The sequence below is a fragment of the Salminus brasiliensis genome, chromosome 9 (assembly GCF_030463535.1).
Source record: "Salminus brasiliensis chromosome 9, fSalBra1.hap2, whole genome shotgun sequence".
In the NCBI taxonomy this organism is placed as follows: Eukaryota; Metazoa; Chordata; class Actinopteri; order Characiformes; family Bryconidae; genus Salminus; species Salminus brasiliensis.
The window spans coordinates 9,165,549-9,187,500 of record NC_132886.1 but is presented as its reverse complement, the minus strand read 5'-3'; the positions used below and the strand labels follow the sequence as shown (position 1 = coordinate 9,187,500).

At 44.6% G+C, this 21,952-nt stretch overlaps 1 protein-coding gene across 2 annotated transcripts in view; it reads left to right on the top strand.

Moving 5' to 3' along the window:
• The first annotated feature begins 17,786 nt into the window (after positions 1-17,786).
• LOC140561985 (SLAM family member 8-like) overlaps positions 17,787-21,952 on the top strand; it is a 95,994-nt gene continuing 91,828 nt past the window's right edge. For both annotated transcript variants that reach the window (XM_072687326.1, XM_072687325.1), the window contains exon 1: positions 17,787-18,167. In XM_072687326.1, the coding sequence (XP_072543427.1) occupies positions 17,798-18,167 (370 nt within the window). In that variant the 5' untranslated portion in view covers positions 17,787-17,797. The remainder of the gene's footprint in view (positions 18,168-21,952) is intronic.

Here is a 21,952-nt window from a genome sequence, read left to right as displayed (position 1 = left end):
GTTGTTTTATCGCCAACGTGCAAAAAAATAAACAAATAAATAAATAAATAAATAAAACCTAAAAAAAAAAATCAGTCTCTCTCTCTCTTTTGCTCACCCACTCGCTCACTGGCGGCTCTCGCGCTCTCAGTTTAATGAGCATAGGCTGTCAATCATCCTGCTTAGAACGCCGCTCATTGTGACGTCATCGCTTCCATTACAGCGGCGCCTATAAAAGGCATCGCCTTCTCTGTCTGGACCAGTCTGATGACCTGCAGTCTAGCGGACGGACCTCAACGATGCGGGGAGAGGAGTGGAGAGACTACCTGCAGGGGAAGCTCCTCCGGGAGAGGATTTGGCTGGAGGAGCGCATGGAGAACATCCAGGTTCTCATGAGTCGGGAGCTGCGCCACAAGATGGAGCAGTTCAAGGTGGAACGGAGAAAGGAAGAAGAGAAAGAGATGGAGGGATTAGGAAGGAGGGAGGAGGAAGTGAGGGAGAAGGTGACAGCTCTGGAGGTGACCGTGAGGGAAGTTGTGGAAAGGCTGAGGCTGTTGGAGAAGCAGAATGAGGGGTATCAGAGCCTTATGGAGGAACAGAGGAAAACAGAGATAGAGAGGCAGAGAGCTGAGGCAGAGAAGAGAGAGCTAGAGAGAAAGAGAGAGCGAGCTCTGGAGATGAAGATGGAGGAAACTCTGGAAAAGCTGAGGCAGCTGGAAAAGAAAAATGAGAAGTACCAGACCCTGCTGGAGGAACAGAAAAGGGCTGAGATAGAGAGACAGAGAGCTGAGGCAGAAAAGAGAAAGATAGAGAGAGGGAAAGAAGAACTGAGGGAGCAGCAGGAAAGGCTGGTGGTACAGGAAAGAAATTTCCTCATTGACCTCACCAAGCAGTGGAAGACCGTTGCTTTGGATCAGCTTGAGCAAATGAGGTGTACCAGAGAGCGAAAACAGAGAGAGCTGGAGAGATGGAGAGAGATGGAGGGAAAGATACTGGAGGCTAGAAAGGATAACAACTTGGTGCGAGTGAGAACTGAAGAGGAGAGAAGGAAGGCCTTTGCTGAAATTGAAGAGCTGAGGGATAGACAGAAAAAGATGCTGGAGGAAGACAGAAAGATCACTGAGAGAAAGATAAGAAACAAGAAACGGGAGCGCGAGATGAAGGAGGTCATGGAGGAGGAGTGGAGGAACATCAAAGAAGAGAAGATAAAGATTGGGGAGGAGTGGAAGGCTGTGGAAAGAGAGAAGATGAAGCTACAGAGAGAGATGAGGAAACACATGAGGAAGCTTGAGACAGAGGAGGAGGAGAGAAAGAAGAAGGAGCAGGAGGAGCTGAGGAACGATTGTGTGGCAGTTGTGACAAAGGTGGTCCAGTGGCCGGAGAATGGGGCTCAGGGTCAGGAGGAGGAAGAGGAGGAGATGAGACTGGCCAGACTGAGGAAAGAGGAACAAAGGATGATGAAGCTGAAGAGGAGGCAGGAAGAGCAGAAGAAAGAGGAATTGGAGAAGAGGAGTGAAGAGATGAGGTGGCTGAGAGAGCAGGAGGTGGAGAGAGAGAGACTGGAAGTTGAAGTGACTGTGAGAGAGATGGAGGCTGAAGTAGAGAACACGGGCGCAGCAGAGGTGGCTTCAGAGGTAGAAAAGAAAGACGCTGTGGCTAAAGATGTTCAGCTGGCGAAGAGAGAGGCAGAGAAAAAGAAAGAAAAGCTGAAATCAAGTAGGGTGACGTTCAGTCATCCTCTAGTGACTCCATGGCCCAGTGAGAAGCTAAAACCTCTGCTGAAACAGACGCATAAAACTGATAGTCTGAACATTAGTAAAAGCAAAAAAATGAAGCAGCCGGATCCTTATGAGCAGTTTGATAAGGAACTTGATGATCTGCTAAACAGCTGTGAAATCTGAGACTCTAAAAACAGGAGAGAGAGAGAGGGGAAGCTGAAGTGATAGGGGGAGAGGAAGAGGAATGGGGCAATGGTGTGAGGAATGTGGCAATGATGGGGCAGAAGAGGAAGCTGCAGTGATGGGAGAGAGAGAGAGAGACAGGAAACTGCAGTGATGGAGAGAGAAAGAGGAAGCTGAAGTGATGGAGAGAGAAAGAGGAAGCTGAAGTGATGGAGAGAGAGAGAGAAAGACACAGGAGGATGCAGTGATGGAGAGAGAGAAACAGAGAGACAGGAAGCTGCAGTGATGGAGAGAGAGAGACAGGAAGCTGCAGTGATGGAGCGAGAGAGAAAGAGACAGGGGGATGCAGTGATGGAGAGAAAGAGGGAGACAGGAAGCTGCAGTGATGGAGCGAGAGAGAAAGAGACAGGGGGATGCAGTGATGGAGAGAAAGAGAGACAGGACGCTTCAATGATGGAGAGAGAGAGACAGGGAGCTACATTTATAGAGGAGGGAAAGAGGACGCTGCAGTGATGGAGAATAAGAGAGAGAGAGAGAGAGGAAGCTACAGTGATGGAGAGAGAGAAAGGAAGCTACAGTGATGGAGAGAAAGAGAGAGACAGGAAGCTGCAGCGATGGGAGAGACAGAAAGAGGAAGCTGCAGTAATGGAAAGAGAGAGAGAGAGAGAGAGAGATGCAGTGATGGAGAGAAAGAGAAAGACAGGAAGCTGCAGTGATGGAGAGAAAGAGAGAGACAGGAAGCTGCAGTGATGGAGAGAAAGAGAGAGACAGGAAGCTGCAATGATGGGAGAGACAGAAAGAGGAAGCTGCAGTGATGGGAGAGAGAGAAAGAGAGAGACAGGAAGCCACAGTGATAGAGAGAAAGAGAAAGACAGGAAGCTGCAATGATGAAGAGAGAGAGAGAGATTGATTTTTAAAAAACAACTTTATTTGAACATTAAAAACTGAAACATATCACCATGCAGTACAACACTGCAGGACGCTCAACACAAAAATAAGGCATAAAACCCTTTCGCACACTCAGCTCCAAGGGCTGGCTAAAGCCAGCTCTCCTTCCTCCACACTACACAAAATACCATTGAGGCACCATTCCACTTCAAAAACCTCCATGGTTGTCATGAGCTTATGGAAACCAAAATCAAAACGGATCCTGGACTCCACCAGAGCCAGGAACAAAGGCAAGACCTCCTGACCAGATCTGTCCTCCATTCTGTTCCTTCTAGAATTATACACAGCCAGTTTTGCCTGGCCAACCAAAAAATTCAGCAACTGCCACTTAACCCGCTCCTTCTTGCAGTATCCAGCCCCAAATATAAAAATCTCAGGGGTAAAATTGACCCCACCTCTCTGAAAGATGGAACGAAGAGTATCAAAAAGGGATTTAAGTCTCTGACATTCTAAAAAGCAATGAAAAACCGTCTCTCTGAGCCCACAGAAGACACATGCACTACTGACCTCAGGATTGATAATAGAGACGAAGGCATTAACAGCCAACACACCATGTAGAATTCGCCACTGGAGATCCCCAGTCCTTTTTGTCAGAGGGGGCTTATACAGCACCCTCCACACTGGACGTTTGTCCAAACCCAGCCCAAACTTGCTCCTCCACACAGTGTCCGGCCTTCCATTGAGCACTGACTTATTTAAAACTTTCACACAGCATTTATACAAAGCCTGGCCTGACACAGTGTGGAGGTCCAAGTTGTGCCAATCAGAAATCAACAAAGGACCTGACACTCCGTCCAGATTGGGTGTGAGACCAGTCTTCGGAAAAGGGTCTTTTCTATTTGGTATCACACCTCCATTGCCATACGCCTGCAAAAGGGACTTGTCCTCCGGCGACAACCTGCTATTCCATAAGTCCCGTATGATCTTGGTCTGCCGAACAGACCACTGCCCCAACAAAGAGGCAACATCATGAACGTTATCTAGGCCCGGCCCGGCCACATCCACCAAGTTACTTAGTTTTCGAGGCACAGAGTCTGTGTGTGAGACCCATTGCCCCATCAGCCGACACATCTAGCCGAGCTAGACCAAGGGCTCCAAGGGCTCCTCCAGCAGCCAGTAGAGAGAGGTCTGCACTAGTCGGTGGTGCTTGAAGAGAGTCCAAAACTTAAAAAGTCCACGATAAAAAAGGGGTAATCCATTCAAATGCAGCTGTCTATGATCCATAAAAAATAGTGCTGTATCGAGCCCCAGTCCATCAACAGTGTGCAAAATACTGCTAGCTACTCCCCTCCACACTAGGTCCGTATCACCGGTCAGGTATTTCTGCAGGAACTCCAGACGAAAAGTTGCCATTCTGCTGAAAAGGTGAATCAGGCCTTGCCCCCCTTCCTCCCTGGGAAGGAACAGCACACTCTGTGGGACCCAGTGGAGGCGGTCCCAGAAAAAATCCACCAGGCGTGCTTGCAAACGTGACAATAATCCACCTGGAGGGTCCATACAAGACAGTCTGTGCCAAAGCATTGAAGCAACAAGGTTATTGACAACCAGCACTCTTCCTCTAAAAGAAAGCTGTCCATGGATCCATCTCCATTTCTTTAAACGGCCTGTCATTGTCTCCAGGAAACCATCCCAGTTCTTTTGCTGGAATAAGTCGTCCCCCAAAAACACACCCAAGTATTTCAGCCCCCCTCTTTTCCAGGCCATGTTAGCTGGTAGTTGCAGCAAGCCCTCAGACCACGGCCCCACTGCCAAAGCTTCACTCTTTTTCCAGTTTATTTTAGCTGCAGATAAACACCCAAAGTCCTGAATAGTGGCCACCAAATGATCAATATCCGATTGTCCACTGACCATTATTATGATGTCATCTGCATAAGCAGAAAGCTGAAGCCTAGGATGCCCCTCCAGTCCCAAATCCAGACCCACAAGAGTAGAGCGAAGCTTATGAAGCAGTGGTTCAATGGCCAAGGAGTAAAGCATTCCAGACAGAGCACACCCCTGGCGTATGCCACGACATGCTTTGAATGGTGCACTCAGACCCCTGTTAATCTTCAAAACACTTTCAACATCTTGATACAGCACTTTAACCATGTTAAGAAAATACGGGCCAAAACCCAGCACGTCTAAGGTCTGCCACAAATACTGGTGCTCAACTCTGTCAAAGGCCTTTTCTTGGTCTATGGAGATAAGACCAAAGTCAAGCCCACGAATCCTAGCAATGTCCAAAACATCACGCACCAGGAAAATATTGTCCCTGATGGATCTGCCAGGCACACAGTAGGTCTGGTCATAGTGTATGACCTGCCCCATCACATCCCTCAACCTATTAGCCAGGCTCTTTGAAAACACCTTGAGATCTGTGCACAGGAGACTCACCGGCCTCCAGTTCCTGATCTCCTGTAAGTTACCTTTCTTAGGCAACAAGGTGATAACTGCCCGTCTGCAGCTCAAGGGTAAACAGCCCTCCATCAGGCTCTCATTAAGGACCGCTGACAGATCCGCACCAAGCTCAGTCCAGAAAGCCTTATAAAATTCTACAGGTAGGCCGTCTATACCAGGGGTTGTCCCACCTTTCATGCCCTGTAGTGCCGTATAAAGCTCATTAACCCCTAGCGGTCTTTCAAGAGCCACGTTAGAGCTTCTAGAGAGCTTAGGCACCCCAGCATAGAAGCCATCAGCCAGCCCAGGAGCATGCCTGTACTCACTTTTGTACAGTTCAGTATAAAACCGTACGGCCCGTTTCCGGATCTCAGCCGGCTCTGTCAGCTCCCGTCCATCCTCAGAGCGCAGGGCATGAATGAAACGGCTCTGGCCATTTTTCCTCTCCAGGCCAAAGAAAAACTGAGATGGGGCATCCATCTGCGTTAGAATTTGAAAACGCGATCGGACCAAAGCCCCCTGCGCCCTGACACCCAACAGGTCTTTAAGGGCGGATGTTCTTGACCCCAGGACCGCAGCTCGACTCTGATCTCCAGTTGACTCCAGCTGACGTTGTAGGTCAATAATTTCAGTCTCAAGTGATCTCACTGACTGGGTGATGTATCTCGAAACATTGAAAGTGTATTGTTGACAGAGCTGTCTTATGTGTACCTTCCCACAATCCCACCATTCACGTAAATTGCGGAAACAATGTTTTTGCAGTTTAAAATTATTCCAATAAGCCACAAACACGCTTCGAAAACGTGAGTCAGACAACAAAGAAACATTAAAATGCCAGTAGGCACTCTTGGGTTTAATGTTCGCAATAAAAACAGAACACATAACCAAACTATGATCTGAAAAACCAACAGGAGTGATGTCACAGCTTTTAAAAACATTGAGGTGATGTCTAAAACAATAAAAACGGTCCAGTCTGGCCAGAGACACAAAGCCATCCCTCACCCTAGCCCAAGTATACTGCCTACGGGTCTGATTTAGAACCCTCCACACATCACACAAACTGTTGGTCCTCAAAGATTCCCGTAGAACACGCTGAGAAGCAGCATGAGGTTCTGTATGGTTCCTGTCCAGAGAATCATCCTCAGTGCAATTAAAATCCCCTCCTAAGAACAGAAAGTCCTCAGAACAAAGGTTCTGCAGAGCCGTATTAACATTATTCAAGAAAATAACCCTGTCGAGGCCTACAGTAGGAGCATATATATTAAACAAAACTATTTTAAAACTCTCATATTTGGCACAAACCACCAAGCACCTTCCCTGCACCACCTGCTCCACCTCAAAGGACATTGGACGAAAGTTTTTGGCAAACATAATAGCCACCCCCCCAGTAGCTGAGCCCAAATGGCCAAAAACAACCTCCCCGTCCCATTCTGTCCTCCAGTTAGCCTCACTGGCAGAATCACTGTGTGTTTCCTGAAGAAACAAGATGTCAAGACCCTTTCTTTTCATTAAATCATAAATCATTGCTCTTTTTTTCTGATCTCGAGCCCCATTTAGGTTTAAAGATCCCACTCTTATGTGACTCATGAGGAATAGATAGTAAAGGCACGGCACGAGACACAACAGGGTGAGAAACACAAAGCTAGGATGTCTCAAAGCCATCATCATCGTTGAGCTCCAACTTCAACTTTAGTAAGAGTTTTTTCAGCCTGTAAACCTCCTGCAGAGTGAACTGCTCCTCACCTTCGCTCCTCATTAATGCACGGACTGACTGTATAAACAACTTTCGGTCAGGAAAATAATCGTCCACCGTAACACCCTTCACATTTTTGGTCTTACTGAGGAATAGTCTGATCTTTCCAAAGGTGTAGGCATCACAGGAGTTCGGCTGACTTGCTAACTCTGACATATCGCTGTCAGAGTCCTCCAAAGTGCCAGAGTCTTCGCCTAGAGCTTCTTTATGTTTCTCACCCATGGGAGCTCTCTGTGTCCTCCCAGACCTTTGCCCAGTTCTAGCCCGCTTCAATTTCCTTTTTCCTGGCACTCTAAAAAGTGTTTCTTCAGCTATGGTCTCAGTGTCCATACCCTCTCCCTCCACCAAACCAGCCGCAGCACCCTCCTCACCCTGACCAGCAGCCCAGCCCAGCTACTGCACCCCCCGCCTCAGGCTGCACCTGACTCACTAACTCAGCAGTCCCCTCTGTGGTATCAGCCCTAGGTTGAGCACCACCAGACTCAACGTCCCCTCTAGACCCCCCAGCCACAGCAGGTTCAGGCACCACTCCTGCACCTATACCAGCCGGGTGTCCTCCACCCTCAGTAGCTGAAGAGCTCGTAGCTCTCGACGTGCCTTCACCCACCTCAAAAGGGCACGAACGCCTTAAATGGCCCTCCTGTCCACACCCAAAACACTTCATGTGATCAGTGGTGGCATAAACCATGTAGTCAAAGCCGTGGATTCTGAACTTGAAGTTGACGTTGAGCTCCGCAGCTTCTTCAGCACCATGTACACTTGCCGTCTATAGCAGATAACATGGCGCGCGCGCTGAGTTTTACCACCGAAATGAATCATTTTCACAGGGGACATGACCTGACCAAAACGGGACAGTTCTGTGATCAATGATCGAGGGGCATGACCGGCGTCAGAGCTCCCTGAATCACCACGCCGGTCTGAACTACAGTGTTCGCTTTCTCAACACTGTCCAGAAAGATCACCACCGCCTTATTCATCCTGGCAGCGGCCAGCACACTGCTGCACTCCACCACCTCTCCCACAGCCAGCACACAGTCCTCCACAGAGCACCTCAGCTCAGGTGCGAGTTTAATCGCCTGCCTCCGGGTGAGCTGCTCATACTGAGTCCTTCCCCCCCAAATACCCCCGACTACAGCCACACACCTTCACCAATAATAATGAACCTGCTTCATAAACCAACAACCAGCAGAGAAAAGAGAGAGTCCGAGAAAACTCACTCAAACAAGAGCACTCTCACACACCAACCAGCCCTCAGCTCACTCACACACTCACTTCCACTCAGAGAGAGAGAGAGAGAGAGAGAGAGAGAGATAAAGAGAGAGAGAGAGAGAGAGAGAGAGAGAGAGAAAGAGAGAGAGAGAGAGAGAGAGAGAGAGAGAGAGAGACAGGAAGCCACAGTGATAGAGAGAAAGAGAAAGACAGGAAGCTGCAGTGATGGAAAGAGAGAGAGAGAGAGAGAGAGAGAGAGAGAGAGAGACAGGAAGCCACAGTGATAGAGAGAAAGAGAAAGACAGGAAGCTGCAGTGATGGAAAGAGAGAGAGAGAGAGAGAGAGAGATGCAGTGATGGAAAGAGAGAGAGAGAGAGAGAGAGAGAGAGAGAGAGAGAGAGAGAAAGAGAGAGAGAGAGAGAGAGAGAGAGAGAGAGAGAGAGAGAGAGAGAGAAAGAAAGAGACAGGAAGCTGCAATGATGGAAAGAAAGAGAAAGACAGGAAGCTGCAATGATGGAGAGAGAGAGACAGGAAGCTGCAGTGATGAAAAGAGAGAGAGAGAGAGAGAGAGAGAAAGAGAGAGAGAGAGAGAGAGAGAGAGAGAGAGAGAGAAAGATGCAGTGATGGAGAGAAAGAGAGACACGAAGCTGCAGTGATGGAGCGAGAGAGAAAGAGACAGGGGGATGCAGTGATGGAGAGAAAGAGAGACAGGACCCTTCAATGATGGAGAGAGAGAGAGAGAGAGAGACAGGGAGCTGTATTTATAGGGGAGGGAAAAAGGACGCTGCAGTGATGGAGAATAAGAGAGAGAGACAGGAAGCTACAGTGATGGAGAGAAAGAGAGGGAGATAGGAAGCTGCAGTGATGGAGAGAGAGAAAGGAAGCTACAGTGATCTGGTCTGGTATGGGTCGTGATGGGTGGGGGGCCTGATGGTCAGACTGGTAGGTGGCAGCTGGTCTGATGCAGGTAGAGGGGAAATCAGCAGGCAATCTTCCAGCAGGTGGGGCTGGGTGACCATTTACTCGGAGAAGGTAAAAAGAGAGATTTAGGTCTGGGAGGATTTTATGGAGAGCAGAGGATATTGAGAGGTGTCATAGTGTTTCTGACAACTCCGGCAGGTCTGACTATAACAGCCTAATTAAAAAGAGAGAGCCAGAAGGTAACACAGACACGGGAGCACCCTGAAACACCAGCGTCCATCTGCTCCACCGTACACAAACCTGAGGGATCGCGTGTAAGCAGCGAGACAACAGCTCCAGCATCTCAGTGTACTACAATTCCCTGTGTCTGCAAACCCCTGGACCTGCAACCTTTTATCTAAGGGGAAACATTAATTACCAAAAGCTAAACTAAACAGATGAGTTTTCAGTTTAGATTTAAAGATTAAGACTGTGTCTGAGTCCTGAACATTATCTGGAAGGTTATTCCAGAGTTGGGTAGGCTTTATAAGAAAAGGCTCTTCCCCCTGCTGAGGTTTTCTGAATTTTGGGAACGAGTAAGAAGCCAGCACCCTGAGATCTAAGTAATCTTGATGGTTCGTAATATGTAATAAGATCCCGCAGGTACTCAGGAGCAAAGCCATGCAGGACTTTATATGTTAATAGAAATAATTTGTAGTCAATATGGAATTTAACTGGGAGCTAATGAAGTGCTGATAGAACTGGACTGATATGGTCATTATGGTAATTTTCTAGTTTTAGTAAGGACCCTGCCTGCAGCATTTTGAACCAGCTGAAGTTTATTGAGGTTCCTGCTGGAACAACCTGACAAAAGTGCATTACAGTAATCTAGCCTTGAGGTAATAAAAGCGTGTACTAGCTTTTCTGCGTCTTGTAGAGATAAGGAGTTTCTTCAAGTCAAGTCAAGTGGGTTTATTGTCATTTCAACTACATACACAGTGTACACAGTGAAACGAAACAACGTTCCTCCAGGACCATGGTGCAACATAGACAGTGCATACAAGACACAAGTGCAACACAAACAAACAAGTGTGGACAGACAACACAGTACAGACAGAGGATAATAAATAATGACGGTAGTGTGCAAGTTGTGCAATGTGCAATAAATAGAGTCCAGTGAGGTAGTAAAGTTATTAGTGCAAATGCTTGTGCAAAAAATGCTTCCCATGTTATCTGGGGTAAATGGTTGGAAAGAGAGAGAGAGGGAGAGTGTACATGTACCAGAAAGATATCAGTTCAGAAGTTGAGTTGTGTTGAGGAGTTTGATGGCTTGGGGGAAGAAGCTGTTGCAGAGTCTGGTCGTGTTGGACCGGATGCTGCGGTACCTTCTTCCTGATGGCAGGAGGGAGAACAGTCTGTGTGAAGGGTGGGTGGAGTCATCCACAATGCTGGTTGCTTTGCGGATGCAGCAGGTGGTGTAAATGTCCATGACGGAGGGGAGAGAGACTCCGATGATCTTCTCAGCTGTCCTCACAATGCGTTGGAGGGACTTGCGGTCAGAGGCTGTGCAGGTCCCAAACCAGGCAGTGATGCAGCTGCTTAGGATGCTTGGAGATGTTCCTAAGCTGCATGAAGGCTGTCCTACTAATATTAGCTATATGTTGCTCAAATGATAAATCTGAGTCAAATATGACGTAAAGATTTTTAGCTGCTAGACCAGGAATAATGGAAGCATCAGCCAAGTCTAACATTAAATCTGGACCTAAAAGGAGAACCTCGGTTTTGTCACTGTTGAGGAGAAGGAAGTTATGTGACATCCAGAGTTTCATATCCTTTACACAGTCTTCCGTTTTCTGTAATCTAAATTTATCGCCGTGCATAAAAATGGAATTTAACGCCATGTCTGCTTATAGCTGAGCCCAGTGGTAACATGTATAATGTAAATAGTAGCGGTCCAAAAATTTGAGCCTTGCGGAACTCCATATCTTACTTCTGTGTAATTTGAAGATAAATCTTTTATATTTACGAACTGATAGCGTCCCGTTAGATATGATTTGAACCACGATAGGGCTGTTCCTGTGATTTCAACCATTTTCTCTAATCTTTCTAGTAATATAGTATAATTTATTGTATCAAAGGCTGCAGTAAGGTCTAGTAGGGTTATATACATGGCCTTGATCAGAGGCAAGAAGGAGATAATTTGTAATCTTCACTAGGGCTGTCTCTGTGCTGTGATTGGGTCTGAATCTAGATTGGAGTTTCTCATACATGTCATTCTTACTCAGGTATAAGCAGAGTTGTTGGGCCACAGCTTTTTCTAATATCTTAGATATGAATGTTAAGTTGGAGATAGGTCTGTAATTAGATAATACACTGGAGTCAAGATTTGGTTTCTTGATTAAAGGTTTTATGTACAGAGTCAACCTTTTCCAAAATGTGGAATCACATATCAGAAATAGGTTTAATGGCTTTTGGACACATGGTGTACATTTATGAGACAACCAAAGATTCCCATAACAACTTACCTTGGGTTTTGCTTGATGACCAATCTGTGGCTTCTAACACTGCAGGACTCTACAGAACAAGTCATAATGTTCTCATGTTAGCACAGATTCCCTTTTAGTTCCCCTAGATTCCCCTAATAGTTCAAATACAGCACATGATGAACAGCAAAGTCAGCATATTTGGAATTCCCGGACAGACGATTATTGGTTCCCCAAATAAATTCCAGAGCAGAAATCAGAGAACAAACATTTAAGGATTACAATTACTCTTGAAATCTCCTAATAATCTCATAATTTGTTAAATTAACCAGAAAATGTTAAATAACACTATCAGCTGTAACTATCATTAAAGACTACAGGATCTAGTGACATCACCACTGAGTCCATAATGTAGTTTCTCTTATAACCACACTGCTCTCAAATCGTGCAAATACACTTAATTTAATACAATCTTATATTATCTAGTCTCATTTACACTATATAGATACAAGTTTTGGGACATTTGCTCATGAAATAACAAATGGCCTGTTAACATTTATAAATTCCCCATTAACATAACTCAACAGCAAATAAAAACATACTAAAACCTTATAAAACAATAAAACAGCACAACAGGATAACCAATGTGTGAACTTATGTTTTTATGACTGAAGTAACTAATTTTATGTAAAAAAATGGAAAATACAAGGTGTGTTTTGACACCAGATTACAGAGCTGAGACCTCCTCTCACAGTGGCGTTTTCCAAAGAGGATGAAATTTGTACAGCTACAGCTTAATACGTTCTTTATTAATGTGAAGATTACTAAATTCTGTCCATATTGAACTTGCTTTAGTAAATCAGACTTATATGTTATATGTTTCTCAAGATTAATTATGTGCAGTGTATAAAAGAAATAATAAAATAATTAAAGCTAAAAATTATATAGAAATATTTAATAACCTCATATTTCTCTCCTCAATTATTTGCTCCAACAATCAAAAGCACTTGTCTTTAGTCTGTCATCTACTTAAGAGCCAACACTGCGCCCATGTGGAGACACTTCATCAAATGTTTGAGTGAGTTAAATGAGTCAAAGACAAACGAGAAACGTTCAACATTTGCTCATTAGCTGCAGTAACCACAATCAATCATCTGCACCCTACAGTTTATGTGATTTGGTGCTGATTTGATACATTATTTATTTCACTTTATTTAATTCTATACATTTTATTAAAACATCAGAAAACACTAACATGAGTTTATATTTCCTTCTCTAATAAAAAAATTTTAAAACTCAGATTATTAAATCATCTGAAATCTTCCAGAGAATAGTTAAAACGATGTACGTGCCATGACGTCTTCTTTTGGCCACGTATTACGTCAGCATGCAGGACGTGCGTATGGTTAATAGGCCGCTGTTGAGGTCCAACATGTTCTTTCTTGAGCTTTCGCTCAAAGCTGGGTAGCTGAAAATGACATAACTAATTTATATTGTGTAGCTTTGTTTGATAAGAGCAGAAAACTTTTATATAAAATGAATAATAAATATATCATAAAATGGCTCTAGCTAAGCATCTTGTTAGATGACGGGTAACGCCAGGGAGGTTCAGGTCAGTCTAAAGTCAGTGAGCTGAATAAAGTCTAAAGTTTGAACTCTGAAGCTTTTTAAAGTTAAACACAAAACTTAACCAAACTCAAACAGTAAAACCAGAACAAAATGAACACTGTTGTTTTGATACGTGATGGAAAACATGGTGAACCCATTCCACCTTAAATGACACTGCTCGCCTGCTCTTAGTTTAAGGTGGAGCAGAACACAGACCTGACTGAAGGTAGAAGTCAGCTTCACCCTCATGAAGAGAAACAAGACAATATCCACCTTAAAGTGGGTCGGTTCAGTAAGAAGGTGGTCCAGTGTCCAGTAAACAGTGATGAACTCTGCTGTATGATCTGCATGGAGAAACGCTCTCCAGTGGGAGTCTTAAGACTGCGGGAGCGAAACTTGCTAACTAACTAGACCACACCACTGTCTGTCTGTTACACGACTGTTTCTCCACGGTTAAACCAAGTGGAGTCGATTCAGATTAGACTCCAGAAAACTGCCTTTTACCCCCGTCACTCACTTGTACTCATTTAGGACATCATGAGCAGTTACACATCTACAGCTCTTTCTTAAACTAACACTGTCTGATGAACTCGAAAGTGGGAAAATGCTGCTACAGGGTTCCTCTACTCTCTTTCTAGACAGTTGAACAGTGATCTTACTTAAAACGAGCTCCTCTATGAGACGACACACTTACTGAGGGAGAGGGGAAATGCACATGCGCTGTAGAAACAGGCTCAGCAATAGGGTGCTTATTTTAACAGGGATGACAGATGCAGTTTCTACTATTACAGTCTACAATTATATATGTCAGTAATATATAACATTTTATTTAATAAATGAATAAAATAATTATATTACTTAGAATATTAGAATTGAATGGGCAGCATTTACATAACCTTTTTTAATGATTAGTATTGCTTTTATTTTATTGTAGTTAATACAGTACTCTTCTCTATTCACTGTCAGTAATACCCTTCATTCAGCAGCAGGCTACTTTTGCTCAGTGGCTAAACATCTCTGAAGTGATGCTGTTGTGCTTGTCTTTGTGTTCAAATGAAAACTGCAATAATAAAGTTAAAGCTCCCTCCATGATCTCCTCCGTGCCCCTGCTGAATATACTGCACTGTGGAAAGTCTGAGGCAGCTATGAAAAGGTTTGGTTGCTGATCTCCTCTGTGAACTCCAGACACTGTATGGATGTGTTCAGTTCCACCAGCAGCTCACCTGATTCACGTTAAGAATTTAGTAATCCTTAGTAATCTAGTAGTCTGGGTGTCAAATCATGATGATCCACTAGAGGACACCAATCAGCAGCTTAAAAACAGATCACAATCACAGTTACTTCTTTCAAAGACACATTAAAAGATTTCAAGATTAGTTGTATTAGTAGTAATAGCAAAGCCACATTCATTTAATAATTAAGATTAAAAGTATTATAAATACATTTTTCACTATGAATATTTACACACAATTCAATTTACATTTGAACGTATTCTTAAACCCTTATTCTTTTATTAAGAAAGATAATCTACTCTGATTCATTAATCCAGCTCTTTCACTGATATGATTATTCTATCACTGATGGTTTCAGCTGCATTGGGTTCAGCGATTAGTAGAGAAAGAACTGAGGGAATTAGTTCATTTGATTAATGTGGAAATTATGTAATTTGTGTAATAAGAGTATTAATGTGTGGTAAATTACAGTAGTACACATTGAGCTTTCGGTCAGCTTCACAATTCTATTAGATTTGGAGAACAGGTGATTATAGACTGAATATGGTGTTAATGCTGCTTTGGTGCAAACAGAACTGCTCTTATCTGTGATCATCTAAGAAGACCCAGGAGACCACAGGCCTTGTCTTCAAACAGGAAATGTGTCTATGGTGTATTCAGTATGGCAAATGTTATACATTGTTTTGGTCATTTATTTATTTTGGTCATTTATTATGGTTGTATTGTATTCTGGTTAATGGTTTGTGTGGCCAATGATAATGCAGACAGTTCACAGAGTCAGTGGTACATGCTATATCTAATGAAACCTGTTTATCTCTTCATGCAGGGCACAGACGTAACTGTATTCTGAAAGCCAAAGGTTCTCCAGCTCCTGCACAAAAAACAAACCTAATAAACTATAAATCTCCAGTGATCACATTGCAACAGGTTGGGTCAGCAAAGAATACTGATTGAGAATCCCCGTCCTCAGCAGCAGTCTGTATGCAGTAAAGCTGGATTCACATATAAGAACTGTTTCTTTAACAATTTTATAATGAGAGCTGCAAAATATCAGAGTGTGTAATTTATCACTGTTTGTCTCTCAGATAATCAGTTCCCACTTAGTTCTGTGTGAAATTCATCAGCTTTCACTACTTTCTAACAGGACCTCAGTAGTAGCACTATGCTGGTAAGTCATAGGTGCTTCACAGGCCCTGTCATGCTTCCATTGTTAACACCATTTGCTAAGGCAAACCTTTCAAACTGGTGTCGACCAGAGGAGGACTGGTTCCCCTACTGAGTCTTGGTTCATCTTGAAGGTTTCTTTCTCATGACTAAGGGAGTTTTTCCTTGCCATTCCGCCCTTGGCTTGCTCATTAGGGGTTTAGACCCGGATGTCTGTCAAGTCACTTGTAATCTGTAGCGGAATATGCTTTGAAAGTGACCGTCCAAACCTTTAAATACAAAACTTAACCACAGCGTTGTTTGTCGGTCTTGTTTTAGGAAGCATGAAACAATATTTTATGATAAAGTTTCTTAATTAAGGGGAACTAAATGTGCACAGTGCACAGATCTGTGAAAACAGGTGACCTGCCTCAGCTGAAGCTGATCTAATGTCCTTATTCAGTGGCACCATCACTATATGTCCTTTAATGAACACAACTTATATAATATATAATGTAAATAATGTTGCAGATGTCAGTGTAATGCCAGTTGAAACAAATTATTAATGAACTTTCCAGCAACATGGAAAAACTACAGAGGTAAACAAAGAGATTCATGATTACTAAATGGACCTCGCAGTGTGAACGGTGAGCACTAAAAATTTTACCATATATTTAATCAGTTTTAGCTGCAGCTCATTTATGAACAGTTTAATAAAATAAAGTCCTCTGGTTACTGCGGTTTAGTAAACTGTATGTCTGAGCTGAGCTCCAGTGGGCTGCATAGCTTAAAAATAGAAAAAGCCACAAAACCACAGAGATCGTCATGCAGTACATGGGAACTTTCTCTATTTGGGGCACATGTAGTCCAGAGAGGTTCCTTTTAAGCACAGAGCCGCACAGCAAGCTAAAAATAATAAAAGATTTGTTAATTTTATTAATGTGGAAATTATGTAATTTGTGTAATTAGAGTACTGATGTGTGGTAAATTACAGTAGTACACATTGAGCTTTCGGTCAGCTTCACAATTCTATTAGATTTGGAGAACAGGTGATTATAGACTGAATATGGTGTTAATGCTGCTTTGGTGCAAACAGAACTGCTCTTATCTGTGATCATCTAAGAAGACCCAGGAGACCACAGGCCTTGTGTTGAAACAGGAAATGTGACTATGGTGTATTCAGTACGGCAAATGTACATTGTTTTGGTCTTATTTTCTATTTTATGCTGTTTTTGTGACTTGTCCGGTTTCCTGACAGAAATTGTGGTACATGCTATATTGAGAGATACAAAATCTAATGAAACCTGTTTATCTCTTCATGCAGGGCACAGACATAAATGTTATCAACTCATCAATGAAAATGTATATAATCACCCTCCAGGCACCTTGCCTGGCACACTGTTATTATATAGAGTTATGATGATTAAATACCTGGTTAGTTGATGGTTTGTTTATTAAGGAGAAGCAGCTTATTGGTTCATTAAGTATACTTCTAAACATCTGATGTTAATGATTAGTTATTTTTAAGGAAGCAGGTAATAGATGTCTTAGAAACTGCTGTTAATTTTCCTGAGGAAGTGACGTAGGCCTACAGCCACAATCGAGACTATTTAGTGCATCATGTTCATCAGTGCAGTTTATGAGGAAGTGTTTAGTCAAACAGACTGCAGCAGCAGAACACAGTCGACTACTCCAAATTCTTTAACAAATCCTTAACAGCCATGAGAACCTCTCTTCTCAGATACCGTGTTTCCTCCTGTAGAGCAGTGCTGCTTGTTCTCTGTTACGGTAAGTACATAAATAACTCCATAATTTGAGAGAGAGAGAGAGAGAGAGAGAGAGAGAGAGGGAGAGAGAGAGAGAGAGAGAGAGAGAGGACTTCTGTGTTCTTAGTTTGATAAGCCAAATGTAAGAAGTGACCGTAACTATTTCAAAGTGATTTCTTTCAATTTTACTCCAGTGTTTAAAATCTCTCTGTCTCTGTGAGAATTTACTTCAGGGTTCTCCAACTTCTGCACAAAAAAATGAACTTAATAAACTATAATTCTCCACTGATCTACTATCAGCTGTTGAACATCAAGAATCCGAACCAGAAATCTTCAGTATGTTTTCAGCAGATATCTGAATATACAGAATGCAGTTAAAGACAAGGATGATTACAGGAGCAATCAGACCAGTAGTTATCAATGACCATCTAATAAATGACCCTTCTGTGAAAAAATGATCATTTTACAAAGCTGACTAAGCAGCTTTATGGTTGTGATTATGAATTGTGGTTGTATTGTATTGTACAGTATAATAAATGATCTCTTTGCTGCAGGTGTTAGTGTTCTGGCTGAGGAGAGCACAGAGCGCAGAGCTGCTGGGAGTTCCCTCATTTTACCACTCGGATATCCTAAAGAATCAGTCTCATTCGCTCAGTGGAAATATGAAGGAATCACATTTGCATCATATAGAAATGGACAAATCCGCATTACTAATGAACTGCAGTTCAGTGGAAGATTAAAGGTGGACAATGAGAATCTCAGTGTAGAAGTGACAGATCTTCAGCTCAGAGACTCTGGAAGATACTCCATTACTGCAGATAAAACTGGAGACCAGCTGCCAACAAAGACAACCAGTCTGACGGTCTATGGTGAGTCTGTTCATAAAGCTTCATCCTCAATCAGTCTGTTTCTAAAACCAGCCTCTGGAATATGAGCTGGATCATGTGTTCATACAGACTCAATGATAATAATTTACAATCATAGCATTGATTAAAGACCACGCTGAAGCACCTTTATTTTTATTAGTGTCTCTCTCTCTCTCTCTCTGCGCATGCGCGGTTGTGAGCGGTAGAGCGCGTGTGAGCGTTTGGCGGTTTGCCTTACTTTCTCGCGTAATTACTTTACTTTTGTATCTGAGGTTTGGTTGAGTGTAAATGTGTAAGTGAGTGTGTGTGAGTGAGTGAGTGAGTGTGTGTGTGTGTGAGTGTAAGTGTGTGAGTGAGTGAGAGTGAGTGAATGAGTGTGTGTGTGTGTGAGTGAGTGAGTGTGTGTGTAAGTGTGAGTGAGTGAGTGAGTGTGTGTGTGTGTGTGTGTGTGTGTGTGAGTGTAAGAGCTGTATGATGGGCTGACTCAGGCACGGGGTGAAGGTGGAGTGCAGGACGAGTGTGGAGGAGGTCTGCCTGGCTGTGGGGGGCGCGGTGGGCCACGCCAACATCGTCTCTGCCTCCCGTATGAATCACGCAGTTGTACTGTTCCTAAATACGGTGGAGAAAGCGAACCACCTGATCCAGAGTGGCGTGGTTCTGAACGACCAGCTCACTCCGGTTCTGCCCCTCAGCACCCCCGCTAAAAAGGTCATTCTGTCTAATGTCCCCCCCTTCATTTCGGGGGGCTCTACTGACCCTGTCACTGCTGAACCGGTGGTGCTGGAGTCGGTTGCTGATGTGGACATGGTGGATGAGCCTGTTTTTAAGGTCCCCGGTAAAAGGAAGAAGCGAGGGCGGGAGAAGGGGACTAAGCAGGCCAAGAAAGAGGTCAGTGGTGCTGAAGTGGAGTCGGACAGTGAGGGCTCTCTGTCTGTTCTGTTCGGAAATGTGCCGTAAAACCTCAGAGTGCATACTGGCATTTTAATACTGCACTTTTAGATGATGTTCATTTTAAGGAGTCTTTTACCTTCTTTTGGGATGTTTTTAAATTACAAAAACATTTTTACCTCCTTGCAGCAATGGTGGGACGTAGCTAAGGTTCAGATTAAAGTGTTTTGCCAACAGTACACTTTCAATGTCACTAGAGACATTATCAGATCTCTGAAGGCTCTGGACATTGACATTGTGGAGCTCCAGTGTTTGGGACAGGCCACAGAAGATCGAGAGCGTATTACGGCTCTCAAACAGAAAAAAGCTGCGTTAGCTGACCTTCTGGGCATAACAGCACGGTCCGATCACGTTTCCAGAATGTGACGGAAATGGATGCTCCTTCGAAGTTCTTCTTTGGTCTTGAGAGTAAAAATGGACAGAAAAGGTTTATGCATGCTGTGCGGACAGAATCGGGGGATCTGGTTTCTGAGCCTTCTGAACTTCGCCAGCAGACAGTCAGCTTTTTCTCGAAGCTGTTTGAGAGCGAGCAGGACGATGTGCAGGATGTGGGGGATAGTTTCTTCCCCTGCAGGCAAAGCTCTCGCAGCGGTCGGCCAACGGGCTTGATGCCGAGCTGACTATAGGAGAGCTGTATGAGGCCCTGCAGGGCATGGAGAATGGTCGGGCCCCTGGTATAGATGGCCTACCGGTGGAGTTTTATAAGGCTTTTTGGTCAGTTTTGGGTCAGGATGTGCTTGAGGTGCTCCAGGCCAGTGTGGCTACTGGGACACTTCCCGTGAGCTGTTGAAGAGCCGTCCTGACCCTTCTGCCGAAGAAGGGGGACCTGACTTTGTTAAGAAACTGGCGTCCTGTGGCATTACTGTGCACGGATTGCAAGCTGCTCTCCAAAGCATTGGCCTCGAGACTGGGGAAGGTAATGGAGCAGGTGGTTCACCTTGACCAGACGTACTGTGTGCCTGGTAGGTCTATTTTTGATAATATTTATTTAATTCGTGATGTTTTGGCCGTCTCCAGACTATTGGGCTTGAAGACTGGTCTTATTTTCTTGGACCAAGAAAAGGCTTTTGACCGGGTTGAACATAATTATTTGTGGAAAGTTCTGGAGAACTTTGCTTTCAACCCCGGGTTCATAGCCATGGTCAAGGTTTTGTATAGTGACATTGAAAGTGTGCTTAAAGTTAACGGTGGTTTATGCGCTCCTTTTAAGGTTCATAGAGGTATCCGGCAGGGCTGTGCTCTGTCTGGTATGCTCTATGCCCTGTCCATTGAGCCTCTGCTGTGCCAGCTGAGACAGAGGATTGCTGACCTGGTCATTCCAACCTGCGGCACACCTGTGTGTGTTTCAGCGTATGCGGATGACCTGGTGGTGCTGATCAGCTCACAGAGGGATGTGGACGTTTTAGTGGATGTTTTACATGATTTTAGGATTTTATCATCTGCTAAGGTGAACTGGGCTAAGAGTGAGGCTGTGTTAGCGGGAGATTGGACTGGTGGGGGACCTACACTGCCTGGACTGTCATGGAGGAAGGGTGGGTTTAAATACTTGGGAGTGCACTTGGGGGACAGTGAGTGGGAAAAACATAACTGGGAGCTCACTGTTGAAAAGGTGAAGGACCGTCTCAGCAGGTGGACCTGGCTAGTCCCTCAGTTGTCGTATCGAGGACGGGTGCTCATAATCAATAACCTTACTGCTTCTCTTCTGTGGCATAAACTGGCTTGTGTAGATCCCCCACCGAATCTTCTTGCAGACCTTCAGGCGGTGCTTGTGGACTTTTTTTGGGATTAGTTGCACTTGTTACCGCAGGCTGTCCTCTTTTTGCCTAAAGAAGAAGGAGGACAGGGGCTGGTTCACTTGGCCAGCAGAACCGCTGCCTTCCATCTCCAGTTCCTTCAGCGACTCCTTAGTGGCCCTAAGGACTTGCTGTGGAGAGCGGTGGCATGCAGGATTTTACAGACTGTTGGAGGATTGGGAATGGACAGAACTTTGTTTTTAATGGACACAAAAGCACTGAACTCTGCTCACTTGCCCGTGTTTTATCGTGGACTTTTTAAAGTTTGGAGTTTTTTTTAGCCCAACCAGACTGGACTGCTTTTTACATTGGCTTTTGGAGGAACCGGTCATCTATGGGTCTAGGCTGGACGTTGCAGGCACAGCTTCCCCTGCGCTGGTCCGGGTTCTAGTTTCCTCGAACATTGTGAAACTCCGTCAGCTGGTGGACGTCGCTGGACCTGGGTTGGACGGTGTGGAGGACCTGGCGGTGCGTTTGGGGGTGCGGTCCTTGCGCGTAGTGGCCCAGCTTCTACAGCGATGGAGGCTAGAGCTCTCCGCGGATGAGAGAGTGCTGCTAACGGACTATGGTGCAGGGTTGCTTAGCCCTGATGAAGAAGACCCTTTTCCCAGGGTGGCTATCACTCCTGGCCTGCAGGACTACCACGGCCCCTTACTGGACTGCTCAGAGGAGCTGAGTTTGGAGCTCAGTTCAGTCTCGGGCAAGCGTCTGTATGGGGCTTGCGTAAAGGTTTTTAATAAGAAGCGACTGGACGGCAGACCCGATACGCCGTGGCGGGCTGCTCTAGGTCTTAGTGATGAAGTTCACCCGGAATGGAGAGCGCTGTATAAACCACCGTTAGCTAAAAGAGTGGCGGACCTCCAGTGGAGGGTTTTACATGGCATTGTCTCAGTCAACTCTTTTATCTGTGTTTTAAACCCTGAGGTCACACAATGCTGTCCTTTCTGTCCTCAGAGGGAAACAGTGTTTCACGCTTTTATGCACTGTTTTAGGCTGCGTCCCCTGTTTGCTGTTTTACGCACCATTTTTTACGTCTCTTAACGTGAC